General features: G+C 60.8%; 1 protein-coding gene across 2 annotated transcripts in view; it reads left to right on the plus strand.

The window, feature by feature from the left end:
* Nucleotides 1-22244, plus strand: part of PHF24 (PHD finger protein 24) — a 34171-nt gene that overhangs the window by 1169 nt on the left and 10758 nt on the right. Inside the window, exons 2-4 of one of the 2 annotated variants that reach the window (XM_074994443.1) lie at nt 13696-13751; nt 14661-15051; nt 21196-21381. In XM_074994443.1, coding sequence (XP_074850544.1) covers nt 14665-15051; nt 21196-21381 — 573 coding nt within the window. In that variant the 5' untranslated portion in view covers nt 13696-13751; nt 14661-14664. Of the gene's footprint in view, nt 1-13695; nt 13752-13875; nt 13917-14660; nt 15052-21195; nt 21382-22244 lie in introns of those variants that run through there. The other variant, XM_074994444.1, reaches the window with a different exon arrangement.

The following is a 22244-nucleotide window of genomic DNA, read 5'->3' on the forward strand; positions in this document are numbered from 1 at the left end:
CTCAGTCAGACACGCCCAGCCCTCCGAGGCTCTAGCTGGCTCTTTCCTGCCCTCCCTTTGCACCGATGACCCCTGGGCTACCCGAGCTCAGCCCTGCCCAGCCTTCCTCTGCCTGCAGCCTCCCCTCCGCGCCCATCAACAGCACCTGGCACTCACCAGCTGCAGGAGCTGCAAGGCTGGGGCAGCCCTGGGCTACGGTGGGTGCAGTGCTGGTGGGGGGGGGTGGCAGAGCCCCGGGGGGCAGGGTGCATGTCTGGAGCTGTAGCAGGTGCAGGGGGTGGGGTGGCAGAGACCTGGGGGGCAGGGTGCATGCCTGGAGCTGTAGCGGGTGCAATACGGGGGGGGGTGGCAGAGCCCCGGGGGGCAGGGTGCGTGCGTGGAGCTGTAGCGGGTGCGGGGGGGTGAGGTGGCAGAGCCCTGGGGGGCAGGGTGCATGCCTGGAGCTGTAGCGGGTGCGGGGGGGGTGAGGTGGCAGAGCCCTGGGGGGCAGGGTGCATGCCTGGAGCTGTAGCAGGTGCAGTGCGGGGGGGGGGGGGGGGCGTGGCAGAGCCCCGGGGGCAGGGTGTGTGCCTGGAGCTGTAGCGGGGGCAGTGGGGGGCAGAGGCCCAGGGGGCAGGGCACATGTCTGGAGCCACAGCAGGTGCAGTGCGGGGTGGCAGAGCCCGGGGGGCAGGACGCGTGCCTGGAGCCACAGCAGGTACAGCGTGGGGTGGCGGGGGGGTGGCAGAGCCCGGCAGTGGGCAGGGCGTGTGCCTGGAGCCATATGGGGTGGTGCAGGTGCCCGCAGATGTGACTGGCCCTTTACCCGTTGCCTGTGAGGCTGGAACCTGGCTGCAGCAGGTGGAGTTGCCCAAGGAGAAAAGCAGAGCAGCCCCAGTGGCAGTGACTGCCAGCCCCGCCCCAGTGCAGAGATCCCCATTAGCTAGACGTGCAGCCCCCCGTTGGCCAGCGGGCATGGCTGCTCCCCCACTTCCCACCGCCTTTCCCTAGGGGCCGGTGCAAGCTGGCGAGAGGAGATCCTTGCACCCGGGCGCAGGCATTGGGCCCTCATTGGGGCTAGCGATGGATGTGTGTGCTGAGCCAAGCGCCCCGCAGAGGGCGAGCAGGCAACCCAGCCACCTTCCAGGGCTCAATGGCCTGAGCCCAAAGCCCAGCAGGAGGGCGCAGCCCCCTGAGTGCTGCCAGGGAGGGGTGGAGTGCAGAGCAGGGGCCGAGGCTGAGCTAAGGCAGCTCGAGGGGAGGTTCCTCGCCGGAGGTCCCAGTGCCACGTGAGGTCCCACCAGTGGCTGTGTTGTCCAGGCGTGGGCTCTCCAAACAAGCGGTGCATGCCGAGTTCTGGTTCACTCGTCAGGCGCAGCCAGAGACACCACCCAGCCATGAGCTCCTCACCTGACCACAACAGCCCAGCGAGGAAATCTGCTGGGGGAGCCCTGGCTCGGTCTGGGGGGTGGGCTGGCGAGGGCCTGTGGGGCAGGAAGGAGGCTGAGCTGACACCCCCAACCCTTGTGGGCAGCTGGCTGAGCGGACAGCCCCTCTCCCTGGGCGTGCGTGGGCAGGCAGCCCCACTCTGAGCAGGGACCTGGGGATGTCCGGGGCTGAGAGAACCATGTTCTTTGCCCAGGGGAGAGGCGAGGCCTGAGGTGCCCTGGCTCGGCTGTGGCAGCGCCAGCCCTGCCGCCCGCCCACTCCCTTTCTCACCAGGGCCTCAGCCCCCTCCACTCAGTCAGGGGGCTCTGAGGGGGACGTGGCCCCTGGAAGCTGGCAGGGCCAGGATCCCCTCTCGCCCAGCTGGGCCAGCCAGGGATGGGGCACTGAGAACCCAAATGGGGCCAGTCGGTGTCCTCAGTGGAGGCTCCAAGCACAGTCAAGGGGGAGCCGTGGAGGGGAAAGGTCAGTGGATGCATGTGACGGTGTGGTGGGGAGCCCCCGACCCTACGTCCCCAGCCGCAGCCAGATGCAGCTCTCCGCTGGCCAGGAGAGTAGAAGGTTTTATTGCTTCTCAGAGACACAGCGTAGTTAGGGTCCCTGTTAGCACAGGACCAGGGCAGGCAGCCTGATTCCTCTGGGGGGGAGGGGCTCATGGGCCCTGAACCCCCTTTCCTGCTCCCAGTCTGTCCTCATCCTACCCCAGTGAGACCCCCCCACTCCCTGCCACTGGTCCCTCAGCCCCCAGGCAGCCACGCCCCCAGCTTTCTTCAGATGGCCTCCCCCAGCCAAGACAGCAGGCAGCTGGGCCATTTCCTACACACCCCCCTCGGGGACCGTCCTACCCGGGTGCTGCACGCACACACCCCGAGTCTCTGCAGAGCAGCCCAGGGCAGTAGGGACTGCACATCACCCAATGACTGCAAACCCAGAGTGCTCAGCACCCCCACTACTCCCAGTGCAGCCCCAAGAAGGCAGCTGCTGGAGCCCTTGGCCCCGCAGGGAGAGGCTCAGGAAGGCGGGTGTGAACCCTTGCCTCTAAAAGGGGGGCAGGTCAGTCTGAACGCACCAGGCCACAGCAAAGGGGGCTGTCATTTGAAGGGCTCTGGGTGTGAGTTTGGCGCATCTGAGGGAAACTGAGGCAGGGTGCTTTGGGGGCGCCTTGAGCTGGCTCCTGTCTACGCTCTCCTTCCAAGATCACGCTCCCCTCTTTGAAAGCCCTCCCGGGTCACAAGGAGTTAATTGCTACACCCCCCCACCCCCAGGAGGAGGCCCCTGCCCCGTCGCTGGGCGCTCCCTGGGGTGTGCTGCTCCCAGGGCCTGCGGGAGTCGCTCTTCACGCTGCAGAGGAAAGCAAAACTCTGGCCTCGGAGCCCACTCTTGGGGCTGTGCCCAGCGCTGATGCGGCGGGTGTGAGCCTGGGGCGGCAGGGCAGGGTGGGAAGGGAGTTAGTTCCAGCCCAAGATGCACTTGGAGATGAGCTGTGCTCGGCACAGTGGCTCCCATGGCTTCCCCGGGGCTGAGGCAGTGGCGGCTGCGGGCTGGGTGGCGAGCTTGCGAATGGGGCTGGGGTCAGGCAGCCTCTTGCACGAAGCCTGATGCTCGCTGAGAAGGTTGAGGCCGGCCGGCCCTCAGGGACTGCAGCTTCTGCTGCCAGAATTGGAGCCTCCACAGAGGAGACCTAAAAATAGCCCCTGGCTGTGCCAGGAGACAAGGTCAGGCTGGCACCAGCCTGGGCCACAGTGAGCAGCGGCGCCAGGTGCCCCAGACCAAGGTGTCAGCACACGCTGGGGGCCCTGCCAGCAGGGCGCAGTGCATCCAGGTGGGGGTCAGGCTCAGCACACTCCAGGAGGGAGCAGGGCTCAGCACGCCTGGGGGCAGGACCCCACATGTATAGGGGGTTTCAGGACTGGCACGTTCCGCACCACTCCGGTAACCTCGGCCATGGCTGTGGGGCGGAGAGCAGGAGACCGCCAAGCTGGGATGGGGGGTAAAGTGTTAATCAGGGTGTCGGTGTTCCTCTGGGGGTGCTGCATCTCAGGGTGCTGGTCCTGGGGTACCATTAATTGTTGTTCAGGATAGCGGTGTTACTCTGAGGACTGTGCCCAGGGTACTGGTACTGGGGTACTGTTAGTTGTTTGGGGCAGCGGTGTTCCTCTGAGGGCTGTGTCTCAGGGTGCTGGTCCTGGGGTACTGTTAGTTGTTGTTCAGGGTGTTGGTGGTGTTCCTCTGAGGACTGTGCCTCAGGGTACTGGGGTACAGTTAGTTGTTGTTCGGGATAGTGGTGGTGTTCCTCTGAGGGCTGTGTCTCAGGGTACATAAGAACAGCCACGCTGGGTCATACTGAAGGCCCAGCTAGTCCAGCGCCCTGTGTGTTGATCAAGGCCATTGCCCTGTGCCCCAGAGGGACCGAACAGGACAGCTAGTCATTGATCTGTCACCCGTTCCCAGCCCCTGACACACAGAGGCCAGGGACGCCATCGCTGCCCCGCCTGGCTGACAGTCACCGATGGGCCTAACGGCCATGAATTTATCCAGCTCTCTTCTGAACCCTCACAAAACAAAAAGCGGTCCTGGAGCGCTTTAACGACTAGCGATATGGTTTGTTAGGTGACGAGTTTCCTGGGACAGGCCCACTTCCTCACACCTGGAGCGTTCTGGTGGACGATAACTGGGATGATGAGAATTTAACGGAAAGATGGAGAACCTTGTTAAAGTCCTGGTCCTCTGGCCGGCAGTTCCACGGGCCGGCCCTGCGCTGCGGGACAAAAAACCACCTCTTGTTAGTTTGAAACCTGCCGCCCATTTGTTTCATTGGGTGCCCCCGAGCTCGTGTGTTATGGGAACAAGTAACTCACTTTTCCTTATTCACTTTCTCCGCACCAGTCGTGACTGTACAGCCCCTGCTCTCTCCCCAGTTAGCCGCCTCTTTTCTGAGCTGAGAAGTCCCAGTCTTTTTAATCTCATTAGGCCCTGGTACTGGGGCGCTGTTTGTTATTCAGGGTATCGGTGTGGTCACTCTGGGGGCTGCGTCTCAGGGTACCAGTACCAGGGCACTGTTACTCAGGCATTGATTCTGTTAGGATGAAGGCTGTTTCTCGGGGTGCTGGTACTCAGAGGGCTGGTACTTGGGGTGCCGCTACTCAGGGAGCTGAGGCTCACTCCTCTCCCCTTCCTCCCCTTTGGACCAGTAGCTCTGTGCAACTCTCTGGTTGCCTCTCCCCGTGGGGCCACAAGGTCGGGCCCCCTCAGCACCCCTCCCAGTAGTAGGGTTGGCCTCTTGTCCCAGGCCGCAGGGCAGAGGCAGGGGGTGGAGCAGCGTGCCTTGGGGCCAGCCGCTCCTCCCTGTGCACCTGTCCGGGCGTCTCTCCAGCTCCCACTGAGGAGCGCAGTGCAGCGTATGGGGGAGGCACGGCTGTCGAGAGCCATTTAGCTGAGAATCCCCGGAGGAGGCCTGCCCACACAGATGCAGGCACGGAGACGCTGCCACGGCCACTCGCGTGCATGCCTCGCCTCGCCTCCCCCTCCATGCCGCCTCCCTGGGAAGCATGTGTCCCGACAGCGGGCCGGACTCCAGACAGGTGGGTGGGTGGGTGTGAGTGTGTGTGAGTGTGAGAGAAAATCCATGCCTCTGTGTGCGTGTGTAAGAGCACACGTGAATACCTTTCCAGGTGTGTGAACATGTCTCTGCGCACACATGCGAATACGCACACCCGTGTCAACATGCCTGTGTGCACGTGCAAATACACACACCTGTGTGTGCACATGACGACGTGCCTCTGTGTGTGAGCAGATGTGTGCACCTGTGAATACGCAACTGTGCGAACACCTTTGGGCACATACGCGCCTCCATATGCACACGTGAACATGCCGCCATGTGTGTGAGCACACCCCTCCGTGTGAGTGCATGGTGGAGGGAGACACCGCAGTGTGTGTGTGTGAGAACAGGAAATGCTCGTCTCTGCATCTGCCTGAACAGGGCACCCCGGGCCTACCTTGCTGTCCGTGTGCTTTTGCAGGGACGCCGAAGGCCTGGCTCTGGGGGTGACTAGAGCCGAATGCGAGTGTGTTTTTCTGCCTGGGGATGTGCAATCCTGCATCTGTCCACGGATGGGCCGTGGGCCGTGTCCGCAGGTAGCGATAGGCCTGGCTCAGTGTGCGTGTGCAGGATGATGTCTGGGGAGCTGAGTACAATAGCCTTTGTATTGCAGGTGTGTATCTGGGTGCGGGCTGTGTGCGTCTGACTGTGTCTCCCCCAGAGCTGGCAGGGCTCACAGCGTGGGAGAGCCAATGCAGGTGCCGTATTTCACAGCCGTGCGAGCCGGTGAACAAACACGATCAAAGATGCTCACGTGGCTTCCTCCCAAACTGTCTCCTGCTCGTTTACTTTGACAAGTGCCGAGGAGCTGTAATTATCTCGGATGATACTTCCTTGCATGGCGCCGAATGCACCAGGGCGTCTTTTGCACAGCAAGGCTGAGGCCGCTGTGTGCACCAGGCCTTTTCCAGCCCCACAACAGTGGTAACCACGGCCAGGGCCCATGGGTCAGCTAGCCTGACCCTCTCCCCACTCGCCCTGCACTGAGAGCAGGAATGTGGGGCTGGCTGGTGCACAGCCAGCTGGATGCAGAGACCCCCCAGGCAATAGGCATCAATGGTTAGTCACTCTCCCTGCTCAGCATTTGGCATTTGTCTGGCTTCAGCCCCCAGCTTCTCTGCTGCAGCTCCAGTCAAGGCGAAGAGCCCTTGGCTTTTCCACAGGGAGGTGCTTTGAGCACCTCTCAGCTCCATTCTGATGAGCCAAGCTGAGGCTGCTCGTTAGGACTGGCTTGTTAAGGCATTTTTCATCCTCTTCTCATCCCTTCGGTGGCTCTCGTCTGCCCCCCTGCAATTTTTCAGCATCCTTCGCAAAACGGGGCTGGGAGAATTGGAAGCAGCATCCAGCCCTGGTCCCTCCAACGCAGTTCGCAGAGGGAGATTTCCCCCGTTGTCCTCCCAGCCGTATGCCCAGGGTGGCATCACCCTTTCGGCCCCAGCCTCACACCGGGCACCGCATGAGCTGTGCGTCATTTGGACGTGCGTAGCTGCCCCCCACGTCTGTCTGTCCAGGGGCCTCCTTCTTTGTGCATCTCGCTGCAGAGCTGCAGTAAACTGCAGTAAACCCCCTTTGCTGTTCACAGGGCCAGCTTCCCATCCGGCTGCCCTGGCCTTGTCACTGCCTGCCAGCCCGCCAGCCCTTGTGCCAGCTGCAGTTGTCCCAGCAGGGCCTGACCAGGGGTGGGGGAGGGTATTGAAAAGCCTCAGGCCTAAGACAGAGCATGGGGGACCCAGCAGCACCTCCCATTCAGTGTGGTTTGCCCAGGGACAGCTCCTGCAGCCACCCCTGAGTCCTGCAGCCGTGCCCTGGCTCCTATCACACAGCGCTCACTTTACAATCAGTGCATCCGTCTCCTGGAGCCTGTACCCTCCGTAGCACACAGCGTGGCTCTGGCTGCGGGCTGGCAGCGTGGGAATGAGGGCGGTTCTGCTGTGGGTCAGTGTGCACATAACACTTCTTTGGGCCAGGCTGGCGGGGGCCAGGGGCTCTCCTTGCTGTATGGGAGTGTGGCTTTGTGTGGAAGGGGTGCTGGTGCGGGTGTTCCTCTAGGTGTATGCGTGTGAAGGCAGCATGTCATAGAATCACAGACTCCCAGGGCAGGGAGGGACCTCAGGAGGTCACCTGGTCCAAGCCCCTGCCTAAAGCAGGATCAACCCACACTAAGTCATCCCAGGCAGGGCCTTGTCAAGCCGGGAGTTAAAACCTTGAAGGATGGAGATTCCACCACCTCTCCAGGCAACGCATTCCAGTGCTTCACCTCCCTTCTGGGGAAATAGTTTTTCCTAATATCCAACCTACACCTCCCCCTCTGTAACTTCAGACCATTGCTCCTTGTTCTCTCATCCCTCACCACTGAGAACAGTTTCTCACCCTCCTCTTTAGAGCTCCCTTCAGGAAGTTGAAGGCTGCTATCAAATCTCCCCTCAGTCTTCTCTTCTGCAAACTAAATAAGCCCGAATCTTTCAGCGTCTCCTCATAGGTCACGTGCTCCAGACCCCTGATCATTTTTGTTGAATTTTCTCCAATTTGTCCACATCCTTTCTATACTGGGGGACCCAGAACTGGACACAATATTCCAGATGCAGCCTGGCCAGTGCCAAGTAGAGGGGAATAACAACTTCTCTAGATCTGCTGGGAATGCTCCTCCTAATGCACCACAACGTGCCATTAGCCCTCTTAGCTACAAGGGCACACTGCTGACTCCTACCCAGCCTCTCATCCACCCCAATCCCCAGGTCCTTTCCTGCTACTTAGCCAGCTGGTCCCCAGCCTGTAACAGTGCTTGGGATTCTTCCATCCTAAGTGCAGGACTCTGCACCTCTCCTTGTTGAACCTCATCAGATTTCTGTTGGCCCAATGCTCCAATTTGTGTAGGTCACTCTGGACCTTATGCCTAACCTCCTTGTATCTACCTGTCCCACTAGCTTAGTGTCACCTGCAAATTTGCTGAGGGTGCGACCCATCCCCTCATCCGGGTCATTAATAAAGATGTTGAACAGAACTGGCCCTAGAACTGATCCTTGGGGCCCTCTACTTGAAACCATCTGCCAACCAGACATTGAGCCATTGACCAGTACGGATTGGGCCAAACCATCTAGCCGGCCTTTTATCCACCTTACAGTCCACATATCCAGTCCACACTTCCTTAAATTATGGGCAGGAATGTTGTGGGAGACTGCATCGAAAGCGTTGCTAAAGTCAAGGTATATCACATCCACTGACTTCCCCATGTCCACAGAGCCAGTTATGTCATCACAGAAGCTAATCAGATTGGTCAGGCATAACTTGCCCTTGGTGAATCAATGTTGACGACTCTTGATCACTTTCCCCTCTTCCAAGTGCTCCAAAATGGATTCTTTGAGGATTCCCTCCATTATTTTCCTGGGGTTTGAGGTGAGGCTGGCCGGGCTATAGTTCCCTGGATTGTCCTCCTTTCCTTTTTTTAAAGATGGGCACTGTGTTTGCCTTATTCCAATCATCCGGGACCTCTCCTGATGTCCACGAGTTTTCAAGGATAATGGCCAAAGGCTCTTCAATGACATCTGCCAATTCTCTCAGTTCCCTCAGATGCTTTAAATCTGGACCTGTGGATTTGTGTGTGTCTAGCTTTTCTAAATAGCTCTTAACCTGTTCTTTTCCCTTCAGGGTCTGCCCACGTCCTTCCCATACCGCATTGCCTCGTGCCATAGTCTGGGAGCTGACCTTGTCCATAGAATCATAGAATGCTAGGACTGGAAGGGACCTTGAGAGAGGTCACGGCAGGACCAAGTACTGTCTAGACCATCCATGATAGACATTTATCTAACCTGTTCTTAAATATCTCCAGAGATGGAGATTCCACAACTTCCCTTGGCAATTTATTCTAGTGTTTGACCACCCTGACAGTTAGGAACCTTTTCCTAATGTCCAACCTAAACCTCCCTTGCTGCAGTTTAAGCCCGTTGCCTCTTGCTCTATCCTCAGAGACCAAGAAGAACAAGTTTTCTCCCTCCTCATTATGACACCCTTTTAGACACCTGAGAGCTGCTATCATGTCCCCCCTTAATCTTCTTTTTTCCAAACTAAACAAGCCCAGTTCTTTCAGCCTTTCTTCATAGGTCACATTCTCTAGACTTTTGATCATTCTTGTTGCTCTTCTCTGGACCCTTTCCAGTTTCTCCACATCTTTCTTGAAATGCGGCACCCAGAACTGGACACAATACTCCAGCTGAGGCCTAACCAGCGCAGAGTAGAGCGGAAGAACGACTTCTCCTGTCTTGTTCACAACATACCTGTTAATACATCCCAGAATCAGGTTTGCTTTTTTTGTAACAGCATCACACTGTTGATTTATATTTAACTTGTGGTCCACTATAACCCCTAGATCCCTTTCTGCCATATTCCTTCCTAGACAGTCGCTTCCCATTCTGTGTTTGTGAAACTGATTGTTCCTTCCCAAGTGGAGCACTTTGCATTTGTCTTTATTAAACTTCATCCTGTTTACCTCAGACCATTTCTCCAATTTATCCCGATCATTTTGAATTATGACCCTATCCTCCAAAGCAGTTGCAACCCCTCCCAGCTTGGTATCATCTGCAAACCTAATAAGCGTACTTTCTATGCCAACATCTAAATTGTTGATGAAGACATTGAACAGAACCAGTCCAGACACAGACCCCTGTGGAACCCCACTAGTTATACCTTTCCAGCAGGATTGAGAACCATTAAGAACTACTCTCTGGGTACAGTTATCCAGCCAGTTTTGCACCCACCTTATAGTAGCCCCATCTAAATTGTATTTGCCTAGTAACTGATAAGAATATCATGTGAGACCGTATCAAATGCTTTACTAAAATCTAGGAATACCACATCCACCGCTTCTCCCCTGTCCACAAGGCTCATTATCCTATCAAAGAAAGCTATCAGATTGGTTTGACATGATTTGTTCTTTGCAAATCCACGCTGGCTGGTCCCTATCAGCTCACCACCTTAAGTCCACGAAGACTGTGGCAAAAGAAAGCATTTAGTACTTCAGCCTTCCCCACATCATCTGTCACGAGGTTACCTCCCTCAGCCAGTAACGGCCACACACCCTCCTTGATCACCCTCTTACTGATAACCTGTCTGGAGAAACCCTTCTTGTTGCCCTTTACATTCCTTGCCAGCGGCAATTCCGATCGTGCTTTCGTTTTCCTGATTACCACTCCCTGCCCCCGCCTGGCATTCTCCGGCCATAGATTTATCCTCCTCCTTAGTCAACTGTCCAAGTTGCCACTTCTTATACACATCCTTTCGGACTTTAAGCTGGCCAAGGATTTCCCTGGTAAGCCAAGCTGGTTGCTTTCTGTGTTTGCTTTTCTTACTGCGCACTGGGATGGTTTGTTCCAGTGTCTTCGGTAAGACCTCTTTAAAATACTGCCAGTTCTCCTGAGCTCCTTTCCCCTGCATGTCAGCTTCCCAGGGGGTCCTGCCCAGCAGTTCTCTCAGGGAGCCGCAGCCTGCTCTTCTGGAAGCCAGGGTCTGTATGCACAAGTCTAGCTTGGTGGGTGTGTTTGTTTGTGAAGGCAGCGTGCCTCCGTGTGCATTTGTGAAGACAGTGTGTGTGCACAAGTGTGTGTGAAGGCAGTGTGTGTGTGTGCACATGCATGTGTGGAGGTAGTATGTTTGTGTTTCTCTGTGCACATGAGCCCATTTGTGCTTCCTGGCTGTGAGTGCGGGAGAGTGTGTGTGTGCGCGTGCACGCGTGTCATGTTGCCCTGTGTGTGCTGTGTGATAGTGTGAGGGTGTCTCTCTCTCTCTCTCACGGAGCGTGGGGGTCCCCAGACCCTGCCCCCACCCGCAGGCAGATGTGGCTCTCACTCCCCAGGGAGGACAGAGGGGTTATGGGGCGACAGGAACACAGCGTAGAACAGACTTGTCAGCACAGGGACCAGAAGCTGCCAGTACCGTCCATCTCAGGGAGAGGGGCCCAGAGGGGTCCCCAAGCCAGGTCTGGCCCCCTTCCTCCCTCCCCAGACAGACCAGACTGTGCCACTCCGCTGCCCAGTTCCCATTCAAACCAGCCAGGCCCCTCCTCCCGCCTTGGTCCTGTTCCCGGGAAAGAAAGGGGTCACCTGGTTGCCTAGGTTACAAGGAGCCCTACTGCCTGCGTGTGAGAAGTCATCACAGGGAAGTGCCCATTGCCAGCTATGCACTGATGCCGTGCCTGGGGAAACTGAGGCATGCACACACACAGCCTGGTGTTACTGCAGGGCAGCCTAATGAGGAGAATAAAACCCTCTCAAACCCCACAGTCTCTGGCACCCCAGCTGTCTCACGCCCCTTCTCTTGCGCAGGACACAGCCCCACCCTGGGCTCTGGATCCCGGGGAGCAGGGCCTCCCAGAGAGCTGCTCCCAGCTCCCCCTGGGGAGCACCCCAGACCCCAGCCTCAGCAGCCTGGCATCTCTGCAGTGCAGCAGCCCTTCTCTGTGGGCAGCCCCTGGGGAATGTAGAGAGGGCAGGTGCAGGGGGTGCACCAGTGGGCACACCTCATTGGTGAGCAGCCCCCCGTCCAGTTCCCCTCCTTCCCCTTCCCCTCGTTTAGTTCTGGCCCAGGGTGGGAGGGTTTGTGAGCCAGGCACTGCCCCAGGGTTGGTCTCCTGTCTGCTGGGCAGCCCCCGGACCCCCAGGTCCCAGGCTGCTGGCTCCTGCTCCAGGGGGCCAACGCTGCAGCGCCGGGGGTGAAAGGCGCTGGACACACAGCGCTGGGAGTCAGCATGAGAGTAAATGGACCCAGGCTGGGATGCAGGACTCCCCTGGCTACGATCTGGGGGCCTGCGGCCCTGCCCCTGGCTCTGCAAAGTGAGGACAGCTGCTTTGGGCCTGGCCCTACTTCCCCCACAGCCACAGAGGGGCTTGCCAGGCCCTTATTCCTTGGCACTAAGGCAGGGGGAGGGGACATGGGGCGGGGGCTGGGACCCACGCCCACAGCCAGCCCAGCAAGCAGCCCCATTGCGCAGGGCTCCACATCACCTGCCTGGGCCATCTTGCCCCAGCTGTGCTATTATCCTCCCCAGTTGCCCTGGTGCCTGCCTGGCACTGCCCCGGGCCGGCTCTGCCCACCTGGTGCACATGTCCCCGGGCCCGTCGCCTGCCCACGCCGCTGCTCCCCTGAGCCTGGCGCTCCCAGCAGCTGCCCTCAGTCCCCTCCCTTGCATGGTTCTCTGGGCGCTGGCCTGTCCTGACAGCCGCACCCCGGCTGAGATGTTGCTTTTGTGCCCCGGTGTCTGTGCCTGGGGCACCGCTCTCCCAGGGCCTGTACTGGCACGGCTGCTCTCCTCTGCGCCCGGCGCCTGGCGTGAGCTCTGCCCCCAGCAGTGCCCCGTGGCCATGCGTGGTCCAAGGGCGTGGAGCCAGGGGGTGTGCACAGCCCCAGCGCTGCAGGGCCCCCTCAGGCCCCAATCTGCATGGGGGGCTCAGTGTCCCGCCAGCGTCTTGCCCTGCTGGCAGGCAGTCGCAGGCCAGCTCCAGGGGCAGCGCACCGGGAACGCTGAGCAATGCCCAGGAGAGCCCGCCTGGCATTTCGCTGCTCGGGGGGCTCCGTCCAGCCGGTTCCCCGGGCCACGCTCCAGATTCAGCCTGTCCCTGCCGCCCGCAGGGTGGGGACGTGGGCCCCAGCTCTGCCAGGCCATAGGAACCCAGGGGGCACTGATGCTGAGTCACGGGCCCAGGAGCTGCGGGTGAACCCCCAGCCGAGCATCCGCAAATCACTTCCCTGCCAGCCCGGCCCTCGGGAGCCTGGTTTCCCTGGCAACTGGGGAGGAAATCAATAGCGCCCGCCAGGCGAGAGCCAGGGAGACGGGCGGCTGTGGGCGCAGGCGGCTGGGCAGGGGCGCCGGCGTGCAGGCCCTGGGGATGGGGAGAGCGGCCGTGTGCCCGCCAGGCAGCCCCACTGATGGCACGAGAGAGGCCGGAGGGCGCTGAGCCCCACGGGTAACAGGTGCTCAGTGGGGCACGGCGGGCTGGGGGTCCGACAAGGGAGCTGCAAGGCCCTGGGGGGAGAGGAGGGGAGGGGTGAGTGTGTGTGTGTGTTACACACGCCAGAGGTGGCTGGGAGAGGCAGGGATGCGTTGCACGGCCCCATGTTGGGTGTGTTGTGGGAGAGGGAGGCGTGCGTGTGTGTGCGCACACGTGTGTGTTGCACGAGACAGAGAGCTGTGGGCTGTCTGTGCAGAGAGGCCTGCGCTGGGGCACGTGGAGCGTGTGCCAGCCGGCACGGGGGGCTGGGGCTGGGCTGGGCTGGGTTAACGCTCGCTGGTGCACACGGGCCTCTCTGAACTGCTCCTCCGGCCGGTGCCGCACACCACACAGCTTCCACCCTGGCTGTGGCGCAATGTGCTGCGGGTTTGCACCTGCAACGCGGGCTCCGCATGCCGGCTGGCACCCTCCCCGTGGCGCAGCCAGCACACCAGGGCGTGCCGGGGCGGCTGCACGCACGGGAATGCGGGCACTTGCTCAGGGCCCCGGAGCTGCCATGACCTGACCCAGCCCCTTCCTCCAGCAGGGAGTTACTGAGCCAGGGGCTGGGCCCTCACTAGAGAGAGCTGCTGCCAGGGAAGCTGGAGGAGGAGCTGGGGAAGGGACAGAGGGGAGCTGAGGGGTGTCTCCAAGGCTAATGTCTTTGTCTCTCCTCCCCATGAATGCCCCTTTCAGCCCAGAGCCACAGCCACACCACGGGCCGGACCAGGACACATTCAACACGAATCTGGGTAGGAGCCCAGGTCACAATCTACCCCGGGTCAGTCGGTTCCCTGCCAGTCTCCCTAAGCCGTCCCTGGAGCGTCACCTAGATAAAGGATTCTTCTTCGCCTGGCCTACTCCGTAGTGCAGCCTTGCTGTGTGCTGTTAAACAGCTGCTGTACCCTGCCCCTGAGGTAGCTGCATGAATCTGGTGCAGCGTTGCTGTGCACTGTTAAACAGTTGCTGTTCCCTGCCCCAGAGGTGGCTGCATTTCAGATGTGGGCATGTAAGTCCTGTGTAGCGTTGTTGCATGCTGTTAAACAGCTGCTGTACCCTGCCCCAGAGGTGGCTGCATTTCAGATGTGGGCATGTAAGTCCTGTGTAGCGTTGTTGCATGCTGTTAAACAGCTGCTGTACCCTGCCCCAGAGGTGGCTGCATTTCAGAGCTGGGTGCATGAATTTGGTGCAGCATGGGTGCATGATTTTAAACAGCTGCTGTTCCCTGCCCCAGAGGTAGCTGCATGAATCTGATGCAGCGTTGCTGTGCACTGTTAAACAGCTGCTGTACCCTGCCCCAGAGGTGGCTGCATTTCAGATGTGGGCATGTAAGTCCTGTGCAGTGTTGCTGTGTGCTGTTAAACAGCTGCTGTACCCTGCCCCAGAGGTGGCTGCATTTCAGAGCTGGGTGCATGAATTTGGTGCAGCGTTGCTGCATGCTGTTAAACAGCTCCTGTTCCCTGCCCCAGAGGTAGCTGCATGAATCTGGTGCAGCGTTGCTGGGCACTGTTAAACAGCTGCTGCACGCTGCCCCAGAAGCGGTGGCCTTTTCAGTGATGGGTGAGTGGTGCAGGGGTGGCTGGCTTTCAGGGTGGGAGGGACAGTGAGCTGCAGGCTGGCCACTGTGAGACAGACCCCCCACCCGTCTTTCCCGCCTGCAGAGCCATGGGGGTGCTGATGTCCCGGCGCCAGACAGTGGAGCAGGTGCAGAAGGTCAGCCTAGCCGTCTCCGCGTTCAAGGACGGGCTGCGGGAGCGGCCTTCCAGCAAGCGCAAGGCAGAGGCATGGGGCGGGCAGCGGGGGCCGCTGGAGCATGTGGTGCAGGAGGTGCAGGAGGAGGAGGAAAGGCCGGAGGCTGCCGGCCCCTCGCAGGCGCAGCGGGAGGAGAGTCGTGCCCACCGGGCGGCCTGGGAAAGGCTGCGGGATGGCCGGGGTGTGGAGCCGGAGGAGTTTGACCGCGCCAGGCGCTTCACGCCACCGGCCTTCGTCCGGCCCACGCGCGGGCTGCACGACGACGAGCCGCTGGAGATCGGCCTGGAGCAGCGGGAGCAGGTGAGCGCGGGCGGGGGGCCGCTGGGGATGGGGAGCCCAGGCGGGCGCGGGAGAGGAGCGGGCGCAACCTGCTCTCCCCTCACCCCGGGGGGGCCAGGCGGAAGCACCCAGCAAGAGGAGGGGGCAGGGCTGGCAGATGTACCCGCTGCTCCTCCTTCAGAGCCCCGCAGGGGGCTGTGTCCAGGCGGGTGATGCTGCTGGAAGCCCCTGGATGCCCCCTTGCCATGGGGTGGTGTGATGGGGTTCGGGGTCCCCCAAGCTCTGCACCCCATCCTCAGGCAGGAGTGACTCTCGCTCAGCAGGAGAACAGCGGGTTTATGAGGGGACAGGACACAGTGTCGTACAGAGGAGTCAGTGCAGCCGGCAGAGAGAGCCAGTCCCATCCATGCTGGGGAGAGGAGGCCCCGAGGGGCCCCCGGAGCTGGGGCCTTGCCCCCTCCTTTGTCTCTCTCTCCCAGCCCAGACTCACTGCTTCCAACTCCCAGCTCCAATTCATACCCCTCCGGCTCCACTTCCCCCTTTGTCTGCAGCCCAGAGGTGTCACCTGGTCGCCAGGTTACCCCAGCAGGAGCCCCTCGCCCCCTGTGAGCCACTCACATATCCCCCACTCCATCACATCTCTTCCCCCTTCCAGACTGAACTGAGCGGGGTCACTCAGCCAGTGACCTGGGGAAGTTCGGGGTCCTCCCCCCATGATCGGGCATCGGCTGTACCCACGGTGCTCCCCTTGATGTTACCACCTCCACCTTGTAATCCTGCAGGGGGAGGCTCCAAGTCAAGAACTTGGCATTGGCCCCTTTCATGTGATGCTGCCAGGCAAGTCCCGTTGATTCCCTTGGGTTGGTTGGTCTTCCGGCTTCGGTTTCCGGTCCATCAGCCACGTTCTCAAGTCGGGCAGGCAGAGCCCATACAGCTGCTGCAGCACGATCAGATCAAACCGTTCTTCTCTGGTCTGGGCCCTGCCCCGTCTGCCCACCAGTCCATACAGCTGCTCCAGCAAATGTTCAGAATCCAGTTACAGTCCAGTAAATGAAGGTACAAATGTTTTCCCCCCTGGGCATTTAGCCAGACCACCACAATGGTTGTGTGCCTCAGTTTCCCCTTCCATGCCACTTAATAGGTTTGGAATGTTCCTCACGTGAGAGGTTGCAAGACTAGTTACAGCGAACAACGGTGAGATTTCAGAATTGCAAACTCCTTCAACGTACAAGTCATGCTTATACATCCATGTCATCATGTTACATGGCTCTTTCCAAACATTCAGTACATGGGACAATTCTACAGCTTTAGGTAGCAGCACCCATTGGTTACAGCAGTCAGCGTGAGTAACAAGAACAAACCCATTGCAGTTATACATTTACACTGCTGTTTGGTGCGTACCACGACCTTTGTGTAACATCCTGGAGAATCTGGTATTTTGGGGCTAAATGGCTGAGGCCTTTCTTTGCACCATCAAGTTCTAATCTCCTCTCTTGCCCCCTGGGGTGGAAATCTGATCTCTCTGGCTGTGCCCTCCCTTCTAACAAGAGCTGGGCCATTGATGATCCTCAGGGCGACGGCTCCCTCCCAGCCAGTCTGGGAATTTTCAAACCAAACTGCTTTCTGAAAGTTGCTTTGTGAGTCCCAGACTCAGAATCCACATGAAGGAATCCCTGTTTATCCCTTACTGGCCCACCAAGCCCACAGCACCTTTGTCCTTCCACCTCCAGCTTCTGCCTCCCCATGGAATCAGAAGTGGAGTCCAGTATGAGAATATGTGTTTCCAGCATCTGGAGATGGGAATTGCCGGCCCTCTTCTGCAAGTGACCTGGCTCAGGACCACACTCCCACTATGCTGGTCACACTCAGTCACTTGGTTATCACAGGGCTGCTCACATTTTCTTACAGTTTTCACTTTACTTGAACCAACTTCCAATTCCTGAGAAACTTTTACCCTGCCTGCTTTGGACCCTTGCAGAGCACAGCCAGTGGCTTCACACTCAGGCAGGCAGGTCCTGGCCATCAGGAGCTGAAACAAACTTCTCCACAGGCAGAGAGCTGGCTCTGGTGCTTACAAACAGGCACTTTTTCAGTTCACTCTCCTTCCCTTCACTCTCATTTTCTGCAGTCCCAACAGATGGGTCAGGAAAAGTTTCAGGGAAATTCTCTTCTTCAAGAGCTCCCCCAAACAACAACTCACCCCTGTCTGGCTCCACAGGGGCACTGCTCCCTTGAGCAACAACCAGCTCCTGGGTTTCACCTACACCCAGGATCACTTCTGGCCCATCAGGCAGATTCACACATAATCCCCCTCCAGGCAGACAGCTGGTACCACCAGACAGAAGGTTAGGATCCCTTTTCTCCCCTCCGCTACCAGCTTCTTTCTCTTCATCAGGCAGCGTAACTCCATTGCCAGTCTGCTCTTCCTGTGTCCTGGCTAGAGTGTGACTCTGGTCAGACAGAGTCCTGTCACCCCTCCCAGTAACACCTCAGCATCAGGTAAAGAACAAGTACTAGGATCATCTGGCCTCTGGGATTCCCCGATGATACTAATTGGATTAGACCAAGTTAAAGCATCATCCTCCCTGAGAAACAGAGGCAGGCCCACCTCCCATCTGGGCTTCAGCTGCACTCAGATCCAGCTCTGGGATCTTGGCCCCATCTCAAACCCCCACAGGCTCAGGCAAAGGAGTCACTTCCCAAGAAGCAGAAGCACCTTTCTTGCACCAAGGACCAGCGTCCTTATCAGGGATACCACTGCCCATCCCAGAGCCATTTCCTCTGCTCCAGCTCCCATGGCTGGATTCAGAGTCACACCTGGAATGCTTTTTCCTGGTGGTTCCTTCTCCAGCCACCCCAGGCTGGGGAATCTTCCTCAGACAATGGACTAGTTTCCTCATTGGCATCTTTTTCAAATGCAGGCTCTGCTCTCTCCCCAGGCTGCTGCTGCTGCTGTTCAGTTGTCTCACAGACAACTTGCCATTCCCAGCGGACAAGCTGCTTTCCTGCACAGACACACAGGCACCTTCCTCGGCCCAGGCCTGGAAAACTTCGCAGGTCTGTCTTGGCCACTAGTAGATGATGGGTTGGAATTGCTCCTTCCCTCCTTGAGCTGTGGCAGGCCACTCGGTTCAGAGCTCCAGGCAGTCCAGGGTTCCCTGACGCGATCTGGGCTCACCCCTGCAGGAGTTTCCTTAACCCTCAGCTCTGCCACTGCACATCCATGCTGCCTTGTCCAGCTCCTTTAATCTCAGTTCAGTTTCCAGGTGCTGCCGCTTCACAGCGGAGTTGCTGAGCGTGGTTGCAGGCTCTCAGGCTGATGCCCTCTGCACCCCATGATCCCTGGAAGAATCCCTTCAGTGTGCCAGGCTCCTTGCGGGTCACAAGCTCCCTGGTGTTAGGCCGTAGGCCCCTCCGCCCTCTGGGACCGACTCCAACAGACTCCCGGTGTGACACCCGCTCTCAAGGACCACGACCACACTGTCTTGGGACGAACTCCTTCAGCGTGTCAGCCTCCTCGTGGGTCACTTGTTCCTGGAGGTTGGGCCCTCGGCCCCTCCACCTTCTGGGACAGACTCCAACTGACTCCCAGGAGTAACCCCTCCTCGGGTGTGACACCCCCTCTTGAGGACCATGACCGCAGTTGCTCGGGTTCAGCCGCAGGCCCCTCCACCTTGGGGAGCTGCACCTCACTGCCTGTCAGCACACCTGGGTCTCGCAGGCCCCCCTTCTTCCTCCTGGGCCCCCGTCACTTACTGCTGGATGCTCGCATCCTGAGGATGCAGTACATCCCACTCCTCACAGCAGTGTGATGGGGTTCAGGGTCCCCCAAGCTCTGCACCCGTCCTCAGGCAGGAGTGACTCTCACTCAGCAGGAGAACAGCGGGTTTATTAGCTGACAGGACACAGCGTCGTACAGAGGAGTCAGTGCAGCCGGCAGAGACAGCCAGTCTGATCATTGCTGGGGACAGGAGGCCCCGAGGGGCCCCTGGAGCGGGGGCCTGGCCCCCTCCTTTGTCTCTCTCTTTCCCAGCCCAGACTCACTGCTTCCAACTCCCAGTTCCAATTCAAACCCCTCAGGCTCCACCTCCTCCTTTGTCCGCAGTACAAAGGTGTCACCTGGGCACCAGGTTACCCTCAGCAGGAGCCCCGAACCCTCTGTGAGACACACACACACACACGTATCCCCCACTCCATCACAGGTGGGCATGTGGGCGCTGCAGGCCCTGTGCCAGGGCGCGAGCCACTGCAGCAAACAGCCCCTGGGCAATGGGGGCGTGGCCCCTGCCGGCTTAACCTTTGACCCTCCGTCCCATGCCCACAACCCAGGCCAAGGGGGTGGCACTGGGCAGGAGGGACCATCATTCCACTTTGTGCCCTGGTCTGTGGCCCAGCGTGTTGAGCTCCACACAGCTCTGGATCCAGGGTCAGCCCTTGGCTGGGGTGTCCCACACGGGGAGTTGGGGCTCCTGCCCCAAGAGGCCACCAGGAGAGGAGCCCCCCACAGCCCACAGCACAGTGGGGAGTCAACGGACCTCAGTCCTGACTCCCTGAGCCCTTGCCCCCAGCTCTGCCGGTGCCCCTCACTCCCAAACTCCTGCCCTGCTAGTCCAGCCCTGGGCCCTGCGCCAGACTGCCCAGCCCAGGGCAGACTCCTGCTCTTACGACGTAGCAGCCTCCGTACTTGGCCTCTGGCCGGTGTCTTGCACCTGCCGGGCTTGAGGGGTTGTATTTGCAGCCACGGTGCCTGTTTGTTTGTGAGCATGGCACCCCTGGGGCTCCGAGGTGCCCGGATCCTGGGCACCCCACAGCATGGGGTCTGGCGCCAGCACTGGCTTTTTTGTATGAGTAGGGCCCTGCCAAATGCATGGCCATGAACAGTGCGTCTCAGACGGTGGGGGAAATCTGGTGTCCTCCATGAAAAGTGGCTTTCTGTGTGCTCTGACCCTGCGCTGCTCAGGTTTCCCAGGGGAGATGCATGTGCCTGGCCAGGGAGGCCCTGACCCAAAGGGAGTTGTGGGGGTTGCAAGGTTAAGTTAGGGGGGTTGCAGTGTTGCCCCCTGACTTCTGCACTGACTTTGGAGCTGGGCAGCCAGACAGCAGCGGCTGCTGGCCGGGCACCCAGCTCTGACAGCAGCGCAGAAGTCAGGGGGGCCATAGCAGGCCATGTCACCCTTGCCTCTGCACTGCTGCTGCTGGCAGCTCTGCCTTCAGAGACGGGCTCCTGGCCAGCAGCCGCTGCTCTCCAGATGCCCGGCCCTGATGGCAGCAGCACGCAAGTTGCGATAGCAACATCACACAGGCCCCTCACCACAGTAACCTTCCCATCCCGCCGCCCCCGACCCAATATTGGCTCAGGACTCAGGGCCCTACAGGTACAATGCTGCGAAATCCCCAGCTGAGATACCCGAAATTGTGGAATTGGGTTTAAAACCCGGCGACCACGACATTGACTAAAGCGAGCCATGACTCTGGTAGGGCCCTGGGTATGAGAGCCCAGAGTCGGTGTCGGCCCCCCGGAGGGCAGGCCCAGCCCAACGACCGGGAGAACAGGGTGCCGCAGAGGGGCTGAGTGGAGTCTGTCCCACGGTGCCTGGGCTGGGGATGCCATGGGACCAGTGGTGATGCCTGGGAGAGCAGGGTAGGGGGCCGAACGGGGCGGTACTTCTGCAATGCAGGTAACCGCAGACTGGGGAAAGGGAGAAGGGGCTCAGCGCCTCACCGATCAGTCCTGTACATGGCGCTCCGCGTCCACGCCCCTCCGTCCGTCTGTCCGGCCCTCCCTCCGCGTCCACGCCCCCCCCAGCCGTCTGTCCAGCCCTCCCTCCGCGTCCACGCCCCTCCGTCCGTCTGTCCGGCCCTCCCTCCGCGTCCACGCCCCCCCCAGCCGTCTGTCCAGCCCTCCCTCCGCGTCCACACCCCTCCGTCCGTCTGTCTTTCCCTCCCTCTTCCGTCCCTACCCGCTCTCCTCTCTCTTCCACACCGCTCCAGTGCCCCCCATCCACTGCCCTCTCGTGTGGTGCCCTCCCGGCAGGAGCTGGGTCCCCTCCCCCCGCGAGCTGAGCCTCGCCAGCCTGGCGGGCTGGGCCGGGCCGGAGCCGGGGTCCCGGCCTTGCCGAGCGGGCGCCGCCGAGGCTCCTGTGTGACGGGTCCCTGCACGCCCAGGTGGCCAGCGATGAGGTCTGCGAGATCTGCGAGGTGTGGACGGCAGAGAGCCTGTTCCCCTGCCGGGTCTGCACCCGCGTCTACCACGACGGCTGCCTGCGCCGCATGGGCTACCTGCACAGCAGCAGCACCGTGGAGGTGACCGAGACGGCGCACACCGAGACGGGCTGGAGCTGCTACTGCTGCGTGAGTGCCGCCTGCGCTGGGGCCAGCACCTGCCCCCCGGCTACCGCCTCGCCCCCTCCGACGGTGCAGCCGGCCCCCCCCCCCCACCGCCGAGCCCTCCGACAGTGCAGCCGGCCCCCTCCCCAGCCGAGCCCTCCGACGGTGCGGCCAGCCCCCCCGCCACCGCCAAGCCCTCCGACAGTGCAGCCGGCCCCCTCCCCAGCTGAGCCCTCCGACGGTGCGGCCGGCCCCCCCCCCACCGAGCCCTCCGACGGTGCGGCCGGCCCCCCCCCCACCGAGCCCTCCGACGGTGCGGCCGGCCCCCCCCCCCCCCACCGAGCCCTCCGACGGTGCGGCCAGTCCCCCCCCACCAGCCGAGCCCTCCAACGGTGCGGCCAGTCCCCCCCCCACCAGCCGAGCCCTCCAACGGTGCGGCCGCCGCCCCCCTCCCCCCCCACCCGAGCCCTCCGACGGTGCGGCCGGCCCCCTCCGATGGTGCGGCCCCCCCCCCCCCCACCGAGCCCTCCGACGGTGCGGCCGGCCCCCCCCCCCCCACCGAGCCCTCCGACGGTGCGGCCAGTCCCCGCCCCCAGCCGAGCCCTCCGACGGTGCGGCCGCCGCCCCCCTCCCCCCCCAGCCGAGATCTTCGACGGTGCGGCCGGCCCCCCCCCCCCCCAGCCGAGATCTCCGACGGTGCGGCCGGCCCCCCCCCCCCCCCAGCCGAGATCTCCGACGGTGCGGCCGGCCCCCCCCCCCTCCAGCCGAGATCTCCGACGGTGCGGCCAGTGCCCCCGCCCCGAGCCCTCCGACGGTGCGGCCAGCCCCCACCCCCCGAGTCTTCCGACGGTGCGGCCGGCCCCCCCCCCCCTCCCCAGCCGAGCCCT

This window comes from Carettochelys insculpta, chromosome 5, assembly GCF_033958435.1.
Source record: "Carettochelys insculpta isolate YL-2023 chromosome 5, ASM3395843v1, whole genome shotgun sequence".
Lineage (NCBI taxonomy): Eukaryota > Metazoa > Chordata > Testudines > Carettochelyidae > Carettochelys > Carettochelys insculpta.